Here is an 18,272-nt window from a genome sequence, read left to right as displayed (position 1 = left end):
AGAGTCTCTGTATGGAGGGTATTTGCTCAAAACATGATCCTAATGGGAAGTGTGACTGAAGGCTTTCCGCCCGCTGGCTTGGAACCCGGAGGTGCCCCGGAGTTTGCGGCCGCGGTCCCGGCGGTAGACGGGAGAAGACCCGGGGAAGAGGCCTGGCCGTGGGGATGGAGGAAGAGAGCATTGCGGTTGCCACAGCAGGGCTGTTTGTCAGGCACCACTGAAAGCAAGGCCGCACCCCTACCTCTGGGACCTCCACCTTGGCCGTGGCTGCCCCCTGCCCACATCCACACCCAGAGCCCGCCATCCTGTGTATCAGTGGCTGGGTGCTTGCAGAGGCAGCGAGGAGATGGGTCTGTTCTAGAAAACTCTGTTCCTCCTTGGAGATGTTCCACTGGGTTGGACCCTGTGGGGCAGCATCGGGAAGGGCTGGGTTGGACTAGAAGGACCGACTCCACCGACGCGGCTGTCAGAAGCCAATGCCCTTTCCCTGTCCCTGGGACCTCCAGTTGCTCCAGATGAGACCTTTGGGAAGGGCTTAAAGCTGGTTTTCTTCAAGAGGACAGGCTTTTTGGGGAGCCTGGGTGGCTCAGTGGGTTAAGCCTCTGCCTTAGGCTCAGGTCATGATCTCAGGGTCCTGGAATCGCATCGGGCTCTCTGCTCAAAAGGGAGCCTGCTTTCCCCCCCTCCAGGCCGACCCCCCCCACCGCTGCCTGCCTTTCTGCCTGCTTGTGATCTCTGTCTGTCAAATAAATAAATAAAATCTTAAAAAAAAAAAAAAAAAAAGACAGGCTTTTTTCCTGTCCTAGGATGTGGCAACTCCCCTGGCAATGGGTCCTTAAAGTTTTCCTAGTTTTCAGCTAACCATCACATTCTAGATTTTTAGTGCACACTTTTCTCCAAGAGCCCCTAGGCCCTCCCTCATCTGTCCCCACAGTGGCTGAGAAACGGGTACCCGGTACCTTCCCCTTGCAGTTTGGGGCCGCCTGTCTGCCCAGCTCCCCCGCAGGAGGCGGAGCCCAAGGGGACCAAAGTCCCAGCGAATCTGTACATCTCAGAATGTCTGTGCTTTCCGTTATTGTCTAAACTGGAAGTCTTTTGGTGGGTGACCTGAACTCTGTTGAACAAGAGAAACAAAGTTTTTTTTATGAAGTGTTTTAAAGTTTAAAATACTTAACATGTGTATCGTCTCCTTCAGTCCCTCCCACACCTTGGTGATGTCAGCACTTTGCCCACAGTGGGGCAAGGGGCGAGGTCAGGGTGGACACAGCCCTACGGCTGGACCTGGCGGCTTCCCTGGGACCTGTTTGCTCCCCGTGGCAGCAGGTGGAGTGTTCAGTGATGGCGCACCAGATCTTAGCAAGCCGCCCACTACGCACAGCCGCGTAGGTCTGGGAGGTTGCACTTTGTCCCTAGAGACCTGAAGGGTCGAAATACTCCGCTTTTAAGATCAAGTGTTTTGGGGGCACCTGGGTGGCTCAGTGGGTTAAAGCCTCTGCCTTCAGCTCAGGTCATGATCCCAGGGTCCTGGGATCGAGCCCCACGTCGGGCTCTCTGCTCCGCAGGGAACCTGCTTTCTCCCCTCTCTCTGCCTGCCTCTCTGCCTACTTGTGATTTCTCTCTCTCTGTCAAATAAATAAAATCTTAAAAAAAAAAAAAAAAGATCAAGTGTTTTGAAATTTGAGGCTCTGTGGCTTCTAATTATGCCTAATGTGGTCCTTCGAGTACGGTTTAGCTCTGAGTCCGATGCCCAGTGGCCGTTTGGTGATGACCCAGAACACCCACTGTGCGTCCCAGATCCTGTTCGTTTCCCCAGGGGCTTCCGGAAGCCAGGGTGGTCTCGGCTGGTACCAGTCTCGGGATGTTGTCTGTGAGATTTCTGGCTTTGTCCGTCCAGAAGGTGGTGTGAAGGGAGCCCCGGTCCAAGGTCCCCTCACCGCTGTCTCCTTCCCTGCAACACAGGCTAGGAGGGGCGCGGGGGAGGTAATCCTGCTTTCTCTCCTCCGTCCCAGACCAGCGTGGTCAACTACAATGACCAGAGGCCAGCCGCCGAAAGGAGCGCTCAGTTGTTTTTTGTCGTCTTTGAATGGAAAGATCCTTTCATCCAGAAAGTCCAAGATGTGAGTATTACTTCGGGTCGCAAGAGCGGGTTCCCTGCGCCGGGGTACCCTGACTCCTCCTTGCGGGCTGTCCTTGTCTCCTTTCGCAGCACAAATTCGTTTGTCATTTATGACATTCGTGTTCTGTGTGGTGTTTCAGTGGCCGTCACTAGCCAGTTGGCCCTGTGAAGGCGGGGCTTCATCTTTTGTTCATGGTCGCTGTTACCATCCGGCGGGGTGCTTAGTGCAGAGTCCTTGCTTGGGAGTAATGTTAAGTGAATGAACTGAGTAGAAAGCATGAATTGCATTAAGATAAGGTCTAGATTACAGCTTTTGGAATCCCTTTTTTTTTTTTTTTAATGGGTCTCTGTTGGATAATGATCCTTATTATTTGTTGTCAGAGTGGAAAGGTACAAAGAAAAATTAACAGTGTGTCAATTAATGCCAGATTCTCAGACTCCGTCCTGGAGGGGAGGAATGATGGGACAGTTTTGCTAAAGGAACAGTCCAGGGAGACACCATCACCAGAGCCGGTCCCCAGTCTAATGCTAGATAATTCCCCAAACGTCCTGATGTGGTCGTGGCTTCAGGGGAGTGCCTTCTGTGGCTGAGACCCGAGCATGGAGGGTTTCTGTGACCATAGCTGCTCCTAGTGTCCCACCCTGCTGGACATCGTGGGCTGTCAGAGCCACGTGCGCAGGGGCGCGTGCAGCTCTGGGCGTGCGGGTTCGGGGTGGAGGAGCGAACGCCTTCAGCTCTGTGCCATCAGTTGCGTCGTGAGCCGTTTTACACTTAGGCTGTTACTCAGTCGGAGGCGCCCATTGGCAGAGGAAGGGCCACACCTGAGAGGGGCCAGCCCTGAGCAGTGGCGCTGGGGGAACCGTTTTGTACCCAGGAGCCCTGAGGCTCCCCTTGTCCAAGGTCACCCTGCTTGGCTGACCTGGAGGTGCTGTGGTTCCCGTGCCGGGGACTCAGAAATGCAAGAGGAGACGTGAGCCTGGAAGGGTTTCGGCATTGAGTAGCTCTGGAGGGACTCGTCGCAGACCGGAAGTGGCCGCCAGGGTTTTTGTGGGATGAAGGTCTCGGTTTTGGCTTCGTGGTCAGAGAGCGGAGCTCCAGGGAGCTGGGAGCGGCCCGCACAGCTGGGGAGCAGGAAAGCATCACAGGCCGGGGGCGTCCGAGGGCACAGCCTGGAGGTAGGAGTCCAGGACGGGGGACTGTCCCTGGACCAGACGGAGGGCAAGTTGGCCTAACTGAGGTGGGAAGAAAACAAGAGGAACTGACCTGACGGGAGAGGGTACAGTTCTGGGGGGAGCTGGTCTCAGAGCAAGTTCACTTACTGTGGATGAGGCCAGAAATTTAAACCTCAGTACTGAGTATCTAATTTGTGCAGAGCTTTTTTAAGAAACTTTTTTTTTTTCAGGATCCATTTAGGGGAGGAAGGGATTAGTATTTTTCTTCTCAAACTTGAGCTCTGCACAGTATAGTCAGAAGGAAGTACAGCCATGGCAGCTTTGGGACCAGGCGTTCTTCCTGCCCCTCCCGCCGTGTGTGGTGTGGGGTGGGAGGCTCTGACCAGGACGCTGGGATGACCTCGGAAGCAGAGAGGAAGCACGCCGGTAAGCTTGTGTGTGTCGCTCTTTTCCAGATAATCACCGCCAATCCTTGGAACACAATCGCCCTTCTCTGTGGGGCCTTCCTGGCCTTGTTTAAAGCAGCAGAGTTTGCCAAACTGAGTGTGAAGTGGATGATCAAAATTAGGAAGAGATACCTTAAAAAAAGAGGTCAGGCAGCAAACCACATAAGCTGAGGTGGCCTCGTGGTGTTGGTAGAACTGCCCCCGGCAATGGACGTTCTCGTCATTTCTGTGTTGGTAAACGGAGCGGCCAGCGGCCCTGTGCCCACCTGCCACGGCCTCGCTGGGAGGACCAGCCTGCCAGACTGCAGCTTCTCACCTGGCCCCGAAAGAGGATGTTTAGAGCCTAATGGAGCAGATCCAGTGGATAACCTACAACCTATTTAAGTATTTAAATTATTAATGAACATTTTTGGACATATGACTAGGGATTGTGGAAGACAGAATTAGATACGTCTCAGGTTTTCTGAAGGTTTGTGAAGCTGCCTTACTTGGTTTGGTGTATAGTTAAGCTCTAACAGGATAATCCAGGCTCTACACTTCACCTTAGTCCCCCCCCCCCACCACCACCCCGAGGTTTTTATAAAGTGGACAGAGAGTGTGATTTTTTCCCCCCAAATCCTGAGGCTGCAGATGCGCAGGTTCTATGTTGAGCCCTCTGCACCCCGTACCCAAGGGCAGAATCCGTTGTCTCCGGCGTCACCAGCCAGTTCCATCATCCAGCCTCTGACACGTTCTCTCATTTGTTAAATTTTAAATGGGACTTTTGTAAAGCTTCTAGAAAGTAGTGCTAAGATATCTTGAGGATTGACTGGCCACTTACGTGTCTGGCTCGAGTATCTGTTGAGGCGGGTATGAGCGCGCAGTGATTAACATGCAGAAGCCCTGGGACATGTGTGCAGAGGAGGTGCCTACTCAGTGTATTTTGATGATTTTATTAACAGGTAAATAAAAGTTAGGTTAATGCAAAAGGAGTCAGTGTGCCAGTATGAGTCTACTCGATCGGCAGGCACCAGTACGCTTTCATTCTGTGACCTCCAAGCGAGTGGCCTCATGAGCTCGGACTCCCCAGGTGGACAATCTGGACTCCCAAGTTACGTCATGACTGTGTCCAAGGAAAGGCAGGTGGGCCCAGTGGGGAAGAGTGACAGATGTACTCCCCTGAATAAGCTGTGCTCTGTTCCTGCCCTACCAAAGCACCCATCTGAGAAAGGGGCACTCAGCGTGACCTTCAAAGCCTTCAGCCTAGCTTTTGACAGAGGTGAGTACTCCCATCTTTTTCACGCGGTAGCCACGGGGTGATTTAAGGTTATGGAAATTGCCTCCAGAGTTTCAAATTATTTACATGCCCTTTGCTTCTAAAGAGGACTTGGTAACACTTCCTGCATTTTATAACCTGGCTTTAAGTAATTTAAAGAGGGAAAACTCCAGTGTAGAAGTGGGGCACTCATGTCTCACTCAGGAAGACACTGTTACTCGATTGAATTATTAAAGATAAACTTGTGCAAAGAAATATTCCCGAGTACTCTCTGCCACCGAAGCATGCACATTCAACTGTGAGCCTAGATCTTGTCTCTGTAAAGTCTTACTTGTAAGGCAAGTGCAGAGGCAGGCAGAGCTTACCTTAATACTGGAAAACGTGTGTGTGTGTGTGTGTGTGTGTGAGTGTTACAGTATCTCTAAAGATGACACACCACTTTAGTATTTAACTCATAAAATTTGCTCAAACGAACATACTAAAACTTGAAACTGCATTTCTATATTGTGGAAAGTTGCAAGACGGCTTACATGTGCTTTAGAATAAGCAGACAGCTAGGAAGTGAGCATTTTTAGCTTGTCAAAGAGAAAACCAGCCTGCCCGAACGCACTGTGGCTGCTCTCCAGTGAAAGAAATATAGAAACCTGCCACTGACATTTAGACCTAACCGTCAGTTTCTGGAGGGGTAGGGGCTAGCCTTTCTGTGTTCTGTACGTGGTAGGCTCACCCCTGCCTTCCTGGGCTGCCCCCTGCAGGCAGCAGCACGGGCTGGCTTGGGCTAGCGCGGCCGAGTTGGTGCGAGCGTGTTGCTCGGGGCAGCCGGGAGAAGGCGCTACATGAGACCCTCGCACAGAGCCGTGTACCGAAAGGGAGTTTCTCTGGGCGCCTCAGTGAGTGAAAGGAGTTGCTTTCACAGTGACCTTGGAATTGTGTGCAGGACCCAGGCTAGAATTTTTCATGAATGCAAAAGAGTGGAAAGTTTACACTAATGCCTCATTTCCGACTCTGGCCACACTTTGTGTGAACCTCACCCAGGGAAGTGTTCATTATAAATTTTGAGATTTATCCTTGTGGTCTTGTTTTAATTGAAATGACACTTAAGGTATTTTGAACCTATTCTCTGAACAGAGACATAAAAGATGAAAGGATGTCCTAAAACTTAGAATTTTATGCAGGTGTTCTGGAAAACCGATGTAGTTTGGTGGGTTGCTGCAGCGGTCGTGTGTGTCGTATGAACGTAACGTAAGGGCAGCAGGCTGCTTCTGGATGCCTCAGAGCTTGGAGCTGGAAAAAGCAAAGACAACATAGGCAAAATACAAACATAGACTTTATTAAATGCTGCTCAATCCCCCAGTGAAGATCTTTCATTACAAAACAGTTCTCCACACAACTGCAAGTAGAGATTGGAATGGTACTCATAACAAAAGGTGTGAGAAATACTTGACCAAGTGAAAACATACAAGACCTTTCTAGAGTCAAGAACTCTACAGGGGAAGCCTACTGCGGTTCCTTTAAATAAAGCCAGGCAGTGACAGTGAGCGCTCTGCGTCACCACATTGTGGGACTCAAAGCCTCCTTCCCTGGGGCAGGAGGGACTGGAGGAAGGGCAGGGTGTGAGGACTGGAAAGGTCCTGCCTTCAGCCTTTGCGAGAAAGAGGAGGAATGAACTGAGAGGCAGGCTCGGTGCTCACCTGCGGTGCCTCCGTGAATCTGGGCTCGCCACCCTGGGGAGTTGCAGATGAAGGGGGATATTCATGAGGAACAACCTGAAGAATTTGGTTTACTTTCCCGGTTTTTATTTATATTTTGTGCTTTAAAAAGTCTGGAGATTTAAGTTTCTGCTCAAATTCCAGAGTGCAGTAATATCTCTAATGAAGGCAGGCTTAGGGCAGGTAACTCCCCCCATCATATTTCTGGGAGCAACAAAGAGAAGGGTAAGGATTACACCTTAGTTTTGTTTTAGGAAATAGTCTTTTTCCCAGGATGTAACTAAGGTCTGCAGCAATGTGAAAAGCACATTATAAAAGGGAAAAATATACAGAGCAGAATACTATCTCTATGTGCAACACAATCAAAAAAAGAATTCAAGTCATAATTCTTACCACTCCCATAATTATCTCACTCATATCATAGATGATAAAGTTCATTCATTTCTGTGAAACTTGAGAAGTGACACAATAAATCCATGATTAGACAGAGGTTACAATATACTGTGGCCATGATAAGAGCACACGGCTATGTTTAGTCCATATTTTTCATTTACAGTTGCCAGAAAAAAAGTTGGCCTTTTAATTATATTATACTGAGAGGTTTGTTTCATAATTTTTACATATTTCAAAAAAGTGTACAAAACTGCCTATCCAACAGAGGTGGTGGGCTTTTTTTATTCATCACTTGTATTGCTGAGAATACTGTGCATGTTGTAAGCACTGTTCTGCTTTTCCAGAGCTTTCTTTAGCTTTAGCTCCTCTAATTTTTTCCATAATTCTTCACGTTCCAATTCCTTCTTTTTCTCTCTGTAGATAAACCAAAATTTTTGTAGTCAGAAACCTTTAAGGAACTTACTGTTTGGCAGATTGCTGGGGAACATATTATTCACCCACATTTCCCTTAAATCCCTTTACTGAAGCATTTGAGGCCAATTACCTGGAGCACCTAATATTCTATCACTGTCCTGCGTGACTAACACCTCTATGCATCTCCTGTACCAGCTCGGAGTCACTCCTTGCTTTCCCTGCATGTTCACACCCACAACTGCTACTGTCATCTGTGCCCTCATTACATTCACTTTCTCACCTAACCCTCTTACAACCACTGGAGCCGCGATGGTCCTCCTTTTCCGGAGACTGAAGGGTGGCTGTGAGGTCAGGCCGCAGCCACTTCTGGGTGGAATCATCTCTCTAGCCACTAACCAGTCAAGAAAACAAAATTCAAAATATTTTTTGTTTCAACTGTTTAATTTCAAATCTAAGAAACACTTCTGAATAACTTGGGCCAAATTATTGTGAAGGACTATATGAACATGGTTCATATAGTCATAAAGATAGGGTTTTGTAGATATGATGATGATTCTTAGTTATGTGAAATATACAAGTTTCATGTGATTCTAATCATCTTTTTCCCCATTGCTTCCTGAAGTTGAAACTATATACCTAATTTCTTTTCCTGCCTGAAAGGTGCTTTTTTTTTTTTTTTTTAAAAAAAAAAAAAAAGAGTCGCTGAGGGACACTAGGATGGCTGAGAGCCCTGAAGAAGAGCTATTCTTGTTCCACCTGCCACAGGAAACCCTGATTGGAAAAGCTGATCTCTTTTGACTATAAATTCCTAAACAATAGGTAATAAACTTCTTAGAAGTAAATGGTAGCTATTATCCTCCAATGATGGGTGGGTGGAGGCAGAGCGGTTACTCATGTTTGAAACAATCACTTTCTTCTCATTTATTTCATATATGAAGTTCTCCAAAGAGGTGATCACTTAGGCAGGTTTGTCGATGCTGCTATGTGTTAGCATCTCTAAAATATTGACTGTTGCAAGGAACAAAATAGTCCTAGTTGAGCCAGAAGCAGACTATGTGAGCTCCCTCCGACCAAAAAAGAACTATGCTGAACTTTTAAGATACCACTTTGTTAAAATGGGCAACTTAGCCCTATTAAACATTGTGCAGAGAGCCTCAGAGTAAAGCTCGCTGCGGAAGCCCATCTGGAGAAACGATTTTCATAAATACATAGGTCAAATTGTATTTCATGATGCAGGTGCTGCCAGACTGATGAACTCTAAGGCTCGGAAGGAGAAACAGGATTTATAATCCACATCAAAACTGCAATCCAACCAGCAGGGAAACCTCTTTATTTGGAAAGGACTTAGAAGAGTTTGAGCATTACAATTTGAAAGTCTAGATATAACTGACTTAAACACTGTAATTTTAACTTGGGCAAGAAACCTTATTGGATTGAATCACATTCAACTAATCTAAAATGTATAGATAACCTGGTAATTAAAAATTCCAAATACCTTTGTCTTTCAGCTTTGTATGAACTAGTAAGGTCATCAAAAAGCTTGCCATTCATTTCCATTAGGGTTTTCAGCACATTGTATACCAGTGCTACGATGGTCCTAAAATGAAAATCAGCAGTGTTGGGTCACAGGAAATGTAACATTATCATCCCTAAATGGTGGCTGATCCACTTAATCCATTTTAGAGATGATAAACTAAAGTGCAAGAGGTTTAATAATTTGCTCAGGGTCACACAGCCAGTGGCGACAGAGATGGTCTGATTTCAAAATTCATGTCTGCCTTATATATTATGCTTAAATTCTTAAAATGTCTTTCATGTCTGTTCTATAGTCTACTGTCTCAAGCTAACTGTAGTAAAAGATGAGAATATAACTTGTAAGAAAAAAAGACTAACTTGTAAGAAAAATAGAAAGTAGGATAAGGGTTTTACAGAGGTTAGAATACATGCACAATCTGAACATTGCTGATGTGACCTTAAGCGCTCCAGCCTCTCCCTGCGAGTGCTTAACCCATGAGGTTTGTGCCGCCTCTGCAGAAACTGGCTTGGTCTCCCCACCTGGGTTTGACCACACAGTAGTGCGAGATTAAATTGAAACCAAGAACTTAATAGTTAACTGTATGTATATCAAGTACACAATAGAACAGCATTGTGATGTTAACCTTGGAATAATATTGTTCCAAGTCTGTAGAGGTTTCATGAGTTAGATCAAAAGAAAAAAAAGCACAAACACAAGAATAACACCATCAACACAAAAGACACTTACGGATTCCAGTGTTCTTTGGAGATTTTGTACAAACTGCCAAACATAATTGGCAGAATTTTATCAATGTTCTCCTCAATCAAACTAAGAATATATTCATTATTCCAGAAGTACAATGCCCTTTCTGCAACCTAAGAAGACATTTAGAAATGTCAAAACTCAAGAGAAAAAAGAAATAATATTATAAAAATGGCTTCACTGAAAATATCATACCTGAAAATGGGAACTGGATACACACTTGGATATCTGCTTAAAAAGGGGTTCTTCAATTTTTTTGAACTGTGTGGGTTCAATGACATCTAAGATTTCTTCAATTTCTCCTAAAAACATCACCTAGGTTAAAAAAATTTTTCTTTTAAGAAACATAAATTACATGATGTTAACATACAAAACTACAAATGAGAAGGTTAACCTACAAATTACACAGTGGACAAAATTAAGGTCTTGATTATATATACAATTTACTATAATGTTCAGCTTTCCCACCAAGTCTAATTCCCAAAAGACCACCACCTCTTGCTTGGTGGCAGTGACAGTATAGCCAGCCCATAGAAGCATGTTTTTTGTTTGTTTTAAGGATTTTATGTATTTGACAGAGAGAAGCCAGTGGGGGGAGGTGTCAGAGGGGGGAGCAGCAGAGTGAGAGAGAAGCAGGCTTCCTGCTGAACAGGGAGCCTGATATAGGCGCAATCCCAGAACCTGGGATCATGACCTGAACCCAAGACAGATGCTTAACCGACTGAGCCACCCAGGCACCCCAAGAAGCATGATTTATAATTTAGCCCTAAGATTAAAAATTATAATAAAATTGTGCTTTTTTTGTTGTTGAACAACCTACCTCTTTCTGACTGCATGTTTTTGGCCAAAATTTCAGCAACCCTCTGATCACCTGCAAAAGGGGAAAAGTTCAGCACAAATTAAGCAATGAAGTTGGTTAACCCCAGGGAATTTTTAGCAATTGTGATTATATCAATATTCAATCTGAAGTAGATTAATATTATTTAATGTCTAACTGCTCAGCTTTATACTTTTAAATAATCCAACATATTTATTGAGTACCTTTGTACCAGATACTGTTCAGATGCTAGAAATACAGTGATGAACAAGACAGATGAGATCCCTGATTTTCCATTAAACTCAGATTATCCATTAAACATAGAAGTAATTTTAATAGTAAGTGCTACTTACATTAGTAAGAAAATAAAAACACGATAATGAGTGGGGGAGATAAGTTATTTTAGGGAGAAACTAAGGAACAAAGGATTCCTCTTACTTAAAACCATCTGAACCATCAGAGAGCTTCCCAATTTATTTCATAGCTAGCACCATCTTGATAACCAAAATACAAGGAAGGGATCATAAATTTAAGTGAACACGTTGTAAAACCTTATATTAAACCAAGTGTTAACCACATACTAACAGACCCTACTACTTGTCCCCTTATACCTTATTCCAGAAATTCCAGTTCAACTCATTACAGTTTTAAGTTAAAAGGGAAAATTTTAAAATTTTTAAAAAATATTTCACACCTACTTGACTAGCAAAAAGGTTAAAGCTTAATATTGAGCATTGGCCTGGGTGAGGGAAAAGGCATCTTCAGACTCTGGACTGGAATATTAGATTGTTCAAACTTTTTGGAAGGCAGCTTGGAGTATATAAAAATTTCAATGTACTTTCGACCCAGCAACATGGTTTTAATTTTAATGATTTTTAAACATTTATATACATGGGACACCTGGCTGGCTCAGTCGGTACAGCATGCAACTCTTAACCTTGGGGTCATGAGTTTCAGATCACCTAAAAGTTTTTAAAAATTAAATACTTTAAAAAATCCATATACAGTAATTTATTTTATTTTATTTATTTATTTATTTTTTTTTTTGGTGTGCTATCCTGAGGGCTTTTATACACACATAGAATTTTTTCTTTGTTACCAGCATCACAGATAGGACACAGAAAAATTCCAAGATCCTAAACATCCCCTCACCCAGCAATATGTTTTAACTACTCATGTATTCATTAATAAAGATTCAGTGTGTTACGGTAAGCCATAATGGAATCTTGATGTTACCAGTGAAAACAATGAAACAGATTAATATGGAAAGGTAGCCACATTGTGGAAAAACCTTATTAGCACTGTCCCACTGTTTTACCTACACACACATATATATATGCATACAAAAAATTTCTAGGAATATATTCATCGAAGATGGTTATCTTTTAGGGGACAAGATTTTAAGGAATTTCCTCCAACTTGTACTTTATAATTTTATATTGTGTGAACCAAATTAACACAAATTATTTTCATAAACAGAAGTAATAATAGTCTTTTCCATTTTAGAAAATAAAATAATTTCAATTGAAGATAAAGGCACACAAAATATAGGTACCTATATCTTATTTATGATTTGTGAGACGCTTTGATACGAATACCAGGTTTCTAGAGAATGACTATGAAGGCTGAAACAAGTATCATGGCCATAATTTGGGTGCTGAATGGTCTATGGTAGAAACTGCAGAGTTCTGTATATCTACAGGTTTTAAGAGTTGAAAACTTTTCCTTTGGACATTTACAAAACTTGGACATTTACCTTCCTACCTTCTCATCCTGTTTCTATTTCCGTTAACACAGCTCACCTAAGAGAGACCTTTATCTAGCCATTACCCCTCTCCCCAATCTACTCTTCAAAAAGAAATCACCTATCTTCTCCCCTTTCCACCCCATATTAATTTATATTTAAATTATATCTATCTACAATTCAGTTATGAACCATGACTTATTATGTTATGGGTTTTGTCTTAATTCTGAGGAGAAGCACCATGGATTTAATTCACTTTAGTGAATTCAAGTTTTAATTCAGCTGAATTAATTTAGTGAATTAAAGTTTTAATTCACTTTAGAGGTTTATGTGGTTTCATGTAAGTACTAGGCTTCTAATTCTCCTGATTTGTCTTTAGAAACCGTTTTTTTTTGCTGTTTCCAGAAAGATCTGCAAATCTAAAAGTTCAAAAACTCTAAGTATTAGGGAGTGAAGAAATATGTTCCTTTATAGGAAGTTCAAGTCAGAGGAAGAATACTAAGTTCATAATCTTTTCAAGCATGCGTAGGGATAGCCTAAATAACTTTATAATAAAGAAAACCTTATTTAAATCCTTCAAATCCTTTGCTATTCTTCAAGAACTCTTAGTTTAAATATTTAGATTTAGGATGCCTTGAAAATATTCACTCAAAATACATCAATGTTAAAAGATTGTTTTGTCTGCTTCATACTTTTCTATTTTCTCCCTGTCTTTTTTCCCTTGGATCTTCAGTGTTCATAATAACATCTTTATTCTCTCCTGAATCTTCTCATTGCAGGCAAATAGCAGAATTCAAAGACTGAATTGCTCTATCGATTCATAAACAACCTTTATCCCAAGATTACATCTTGATCGCCAAAGGCAAGGAAACGTTTTCAACCCCTATCATATGGTTTATCATTGTTAAGAGGGAAAATCCTATTTCTAAAAACAAAACAAAACTCCAGGGACCCTCACAGTATGTTTTAATTTTAAAAAGGTGAATGAAGGGGTGCCTGGGTGGCTCAGTTGGTTGGGTATCCAACTCTTGCACGGGACTGAGCTCCACTTAGGGCTCTGTGCTCAGTGGGGAATCTGCTTGGGATTCTCTCCCTCTCCCCCAGCTCATATGTGCACTCTCTCTCTAAAAATAAATCTTTTAAAAAAGTGAATGAATAAAAAGATTATCAGTGAAGATAATATGCATATAAAATTCCACTGTAGTCACTGGATCCTGTCATCACACACTTCAACATTAATCTGTATTTAAGTTATTTAAGACACAACTTCTAACTTGAGAGAATTCCCCCTCCCAACACTGTTCTTTGAATGCAGATTAACATTCCTTCTAAAGGACTCTAAAGTTAGTACTACTACTGTTTGACAACTTTACAAGGACATAAAGAAAGCTGTAACAAAATACTACAATGTAGATTAGAGAAATAAAAAGAAATAGACCAGAGGCGCCTGTGTATCTCAGTGGGTTAAAGCCTATGTCTTCAGGGGTCCTGGGATGGAGCCCCACATCGGGCTCTCTGCTCAGCGGGGAGCCTGCTTCCTCCTCTCTCTCTGCCTGTTTCTCTGCCTACTTGTGATCTCTGTCTGTCAAATAAATAAATAAAATCTTCAAAAAAAACAACCAAAACCAAAGAAATAGACCACTTACTGGTTCTGTTAGTGTAGTATCCTTCTCCAGGAACTGTACGACACAGTAGGCTAGCTAAAATGAAAGGGACAGTTAATAAATACTACTAAATGAAACAACCGTGATACCGGATTTTTACATTTAGTTAACAAAAATGACTACCTCATTTTAATAAAGTTTACTCTGTATCTCAATACGTAAACATGTATATACTCACAACTGTGTGATGTTTAGCCTTGAAAGAAACTTTTAGGTTTAAAAAAAAGATGTTCTTTTTTCAGTAGTTACCTTCTGAATGTAAAGTTAAGTGAAACATAGGACTAAAGCTAACATTTTAGTTTCAAAGTCAGGGCCCAGACCAGAAAAGAGGAAAACTTGGTATTATCTCTCCTATATTTATACTTAAAGTGTACTGAGCTTATTTAATAAAGCTAAATATCATAATACTTTTAAGTTATAATGAAAATTTGCCCTGAGCAATTTATAAAGCAAATTGCTTAATTATACCTACAATTCCTTCCTCAATATTTCTCCATTTCTCTGCCTTTATATCAGCGTCTGAAACAATATTCATTTGATTTGAAATGTCTGAAACTTACCTGAGCATGAAACAAAGCTAATCCTTTTGCAGTATGCATAGGAATAAGAACCTTCATTAGAAATTGTTTATGTTCTGCTTTCAGTGGCAATGCAAAGCCATTGATAATACTGGAGGGAAAAAAAGGCAGGGGGAAGGGTTAAGTAGTTACTACTTCATTTCCAAAAATTATATCCATGAGTATATAAGGAACAGTGTTCTGCTTCAGTCCTGGTATTGAATGACTTACCCATCTTTAAACTTGTCTGGTTCCTCTAAGTCATTCAATGGTCCCAAAAGAGAACTGGGACTGCCAATTAAAGTCCCACTAAATAATTTGTCTTTATTTTCTATAAAGCCCATCACTTCATACATTATTGCCTTTATTCTCCTACATAAAGCCACAGGGAGATCAGTATCACAATGCTGTTAAACTTCCAATATTTTCTGAACTCTGAAGTTTCCCTACTTTGCTGAAAAATCTGAAATTAAGTATTTTCTCCATAATCATTCTCTAACTATAAATAGAGAGGGCCTCATCTTCTCAAGTTAATACTGCTGTGTGATGAATAAGGAAGGCAAAATGTTCACGTAAACTAAAAGGCTCTGAAAAGAACAGATAGATTAAGAATGGCCTATCAATGTCTCAACAAGAATTCTTATAAGTTTATCAAAGATTCATTATAGTTTACTTCATTTCTTCCCAATCAGATCCTATGAATTTCTGTGGCGGTCTGCTAAGATCAGGCATAAAACATGCCACAGCTTCAGAAGCAGGCGGCCTATTCTAAAACAGATGTCTTGCATGGCAAGTACTTGAATATGCTGACCGCTTAAAAGCTATAAAAAGAATTCAGTTGAGAAACTATGTCTTGTGCTCTATATTTAAACTCTAAAATATGAAATAATTTCTCCAACCCCAGCTAGGATTCTAATACATAAAACATTCAAAGCTATCTCTTTAAAAACAAAAAAAACCCTGACTTACCTTCCTAATATTTCAAGGAGTTCAGCAACACCATTGAAATGCTCTGTTTCATATATAAACCTGAATTTAAAATAAAGATAGATATAATAAAAACTCAAATATTAGTAAACTAAACTAAGAGAAGAGGCAGGAAGGTCAAGAAATCAGTCCTAAAGGCAACTATAAGAAACATACAAGCATGCTTCAGGAATTCTTTGTAAAACTATTTTGTCCCAAATTAGTAACTTCTTTTGCTAAAACTAGCCATAATGATAATGGAATATTAGTTCACCTAGAATATTTTATTTTGTTTAAAAATTTAAAAGAAAGATGGGTCTTCTCAAGGAAATACTTTTCAAAATAGGAAACTTCCACCCATAGGAAAATCCAAGAGAAAAGGACCCATGTATCATAAAAACATTTTTATTCATAGCGTTGCAAAACCTAAACTATACAGGCTGCCTAGCTTTCCAAGATTAGGCTTGCTGTTAAAGCAGGAAGTAAAAAACTCAAATGCCTACAGGACAGGGGAGGTGTTAAACGAGTAAAGCAGACGAGGCGAGGAGGAGAACAGAGACCTGCAGAGAGATGCTCTCTCCAGGGGAGACCGCTGTTACTGGTTTCTAATTGTTACAACACGGGAATGCCAGCCTAATTTTGCCAGATTTCCCATTAACACAAACCAACCAAACCTGAAATGTGGATATATTAAAGCTAAATCTCATCAGAAGCAACTACTTAACACAGTATCATTTATAAAGGAGTCAAAATACAGGCTCCATATAAATTTAGCTTTGTCAGAAAAACAAATGAAAGTACTTTCAAGATCAAATTATTTTAACAGTATTTATACTTATTTTTTAAACAAAAAGCTCAAATGGGTAACTAGACAAATTCAATAAATTTTAAATATGAACATTGGTATTAGGTATTAAAAACAGTCTTCATTACACGAGAAGTAGGTTGCAAGTTTCTAAAAAGTTACATGCAATCAAATGACACCCACAAAATGACTCAAATACTAATAAGGTTAAGAGAGGTCAGATACTAAAAGTTAATCTAAAGGAACTAGAATAAAAACACATGGAGGGGGAAAAAAGTACTATATGTGAATATAGGACCAGTTTACCTGAGGAAAATGTTGTTAATTTGTTTCCTGATGAATGCTCTTAATCCAAGAAATTTCCCATAAATTCGGTGCAGAACAGTCTTCAGGAAGTCACGTTCTCTGGGATCTTCACTATCAAAAAGCTCCAGGAGCTTTAAAAAAAATCTGAGAAATTACTTTTTAAAAATAATTGAGCTAAAACTTCACTTTATTCTAATTTGATTTAGAGATAACCCATGAAATCTTAAAAAAAAATTTTTTAAAGATTCTTAAAGATTCTGCCTTAGGTTGATTTTATTCTTGATAAATATTGAGGCTAAAGAAATCTAAGGAGTATTTCTTTTCACTTCATTTCAAAAACAACATAATATAAACTTCAAAAAAGTGGGATTTTTTTTTTTTTCCTTGCCACTCATCTTAAAATTCTATCCTATTCTTGACGACTAACCCTGGCTCATAATTTTAGAGTGTTGAAATTTGAGATTTTTCATGCTAATAATTTAAAACTACATACAAAGATCTTAAGCTTGCAAACTGCAAGTCATTATAAATAAATGAAGTTTAAAAAATACGTATGTGCAAATGAGTATTTACGGTTTACTAGAAAGAACAAACCAAAGCTTTTACACTAAAAATCAAGCCTGCAGATCAAAAAGTGGTATTACTATATTTTAAATAAAACACTGGATTTTCTTAGGAAAAATTTTAAAATACTCCCTTATCTATAGAATGTAATTTCGTATATGAAGTCATCAAGAAATTCTGTGTTCTGTACTTTGATACTGTTAATTATAGTAGAGATGGCAAGCTCTGAACCTCATCAAAGTTCTTTTCCCATTCTGACTTGAATTATATGTAATTGTTTACATATGCATCTCTTCTACTAGAGTGAGTGTTTTTTGAGAGTGGTGATGACTTTAGTCATATTTATATACCCCTAAACAAATGTCTGGTTTACAGTTTGTATTCTTTGTTCACTAGGTTATTAAAATCCTGAATGAGGCTCCAGCCAAAAATATCCAGAGTGTAAGAAGTTATGTTTATATGCCTAATAATTTCAGTTCAAATTATTCTAATTAAAAATGGCTAACCTACTCACTTGAGACACTCAGATCCAAGTTTCTGATATTGGGTTTACTTAGAAGATAAGCTTTCAAATTAATAAAAGGGGCCCTTCATTGTTAAGGCTGACATGTTTAATTCAAGAACAAATATAATCTAGTATAAGTTGATCCTCAGGAAAAAAAAAACTAGAGAATAGCTGATAGCTGAGTTTCAAATCTATTTAAAGAAACCTATTCTGAAGTATTAAATAATCTATTTAGAAATATAAATAGATATAAATTCATGTAATAAAACACACACAAACCTAGTTCTCAGTAAATTGTTTCTCATTCTGGCTGTTATATCTAACTGTTTTTAAGGGTAATTAATAACCTCTGAGTTTTTTCATCATTGATAAAATGAGGAAGGTTAAAACTAATCTTGTTGGGGCGCCTGGGTGGCTCAGTGGGTTAAGCTTCTGTCTCTAGCTTGGGTCATGGCCTCAGGATCCCATGATTGAGGGCCACACTGGGCTCTCAGCTCACCAGGGAGTCTGCTTCCCCCACCCCCGCCTGCCTCTATGCCCACTTGTGCTATCAAATAAAT

The 18,272-nt window shown here is 40.9% G+C and overlaps 2 protein-coding genes across 13 annotated transcripts in view; one reads left to right on the top strand and one right to left on the bottom strand.

The window, feature by feature from the left end:
• PACC1 (proton activated chloride channel 1) overlaps positions 1 to 9,002 on the top strand; it is a 166,727-nt gene extending 157,725 nt beyond the window's left edge. For 9 of the 12 annotated variants that reach the window (XM_032318525.1, XM_032318531.1, XM_032318527.1 and 6 more), the window contains 2 exons: positions 2,010 to 2,117; positions 3,745 to 4,703. In XM_032318525.1, the coding sequence (XP_032174416.1) occupies positions 2,010 to 2,117; positions 3,745 to 3,906 (270 nt within the window). In that variant the 3' untranslated portion in view covers positions 3,907 to 4,703. Of the gene's footprint in view, positions 1 to 2,009; positions 2,118 to 3,744; positions 4,994 to 6,165; positions 7,025 to 8,203 lie in introns of those variants that run through there. The other 3 variants (XM_032318522.1, XM_032318521.1, XM_032318523.1) reach the window with 3 other exon arrangements.
• The window catches only part of PPP2R5A (protein phosphatase 2 regulatory subunit B'alpha), a 65,149-nt gene continuing 53,181 nt past the window's right edge, over positions 6,305 to 18,272 (bottom strand). Inside the window, exons 5-13 of the mRNA XM_032318520.1 lie at positions 16,644 to 16,774; positions 15,536 to 15,595; positions 14,570 to 14,678; positions 13,992 to 14,045; positions 10,605 to 10,655; positions 9,980 to 10,099; positions 9,770 to 9,897; positions 9,002 to 9,103; positions 6,305 to 7,506 (exon numbers count right to left, since the gene is read on the bottom strand). Coding sequence (XP_032174411.1) covers positions 7,374 to 7,506; positions 9,002 to 9,103; positions 9,770 to 9,897; positions 9,980 to 10,099; positions 10,605 to 10,655; positions 13,992 to 14,045; positions 14,570 to 14,678; positions 15,536 to 15,595; positions 16,644 to 16,774 — 888 coding nt within the window. The 3' untranslated portion in view covers positions 6,305 to 7,373. The remainder of the gene's footprint in view (positions 7,507 to 9,001; positions 9,104 to 9,769; positions 9,898 to 9,979; positions 10,100 to 10,604; positions 10,656 to 13,991; positions 14,046 to 14,569; positions 14,679 to 15,535; positions 15,596 to 16,643; positions 16,775 to 18,272) is intronic.

The sequence above is a fragment of the Mustela erminea genome, chromosome 17 (assembly GCF_009829155.1).
Source record: "Mustela erminea isolate mMusErm1 chromosome 17, mMusErm1.Pri, whole genome shotgun sequence".
NCBI lineage: Eukaryota > Metazoa > Chordata > Mammalia > Carnivora > Mustelidae > Mustela > Mustela erminea.
Note: the sequence above shows the minus strand (reverse complement) of the source record. Positions and strands in the feature narration are given on the sequence as shown.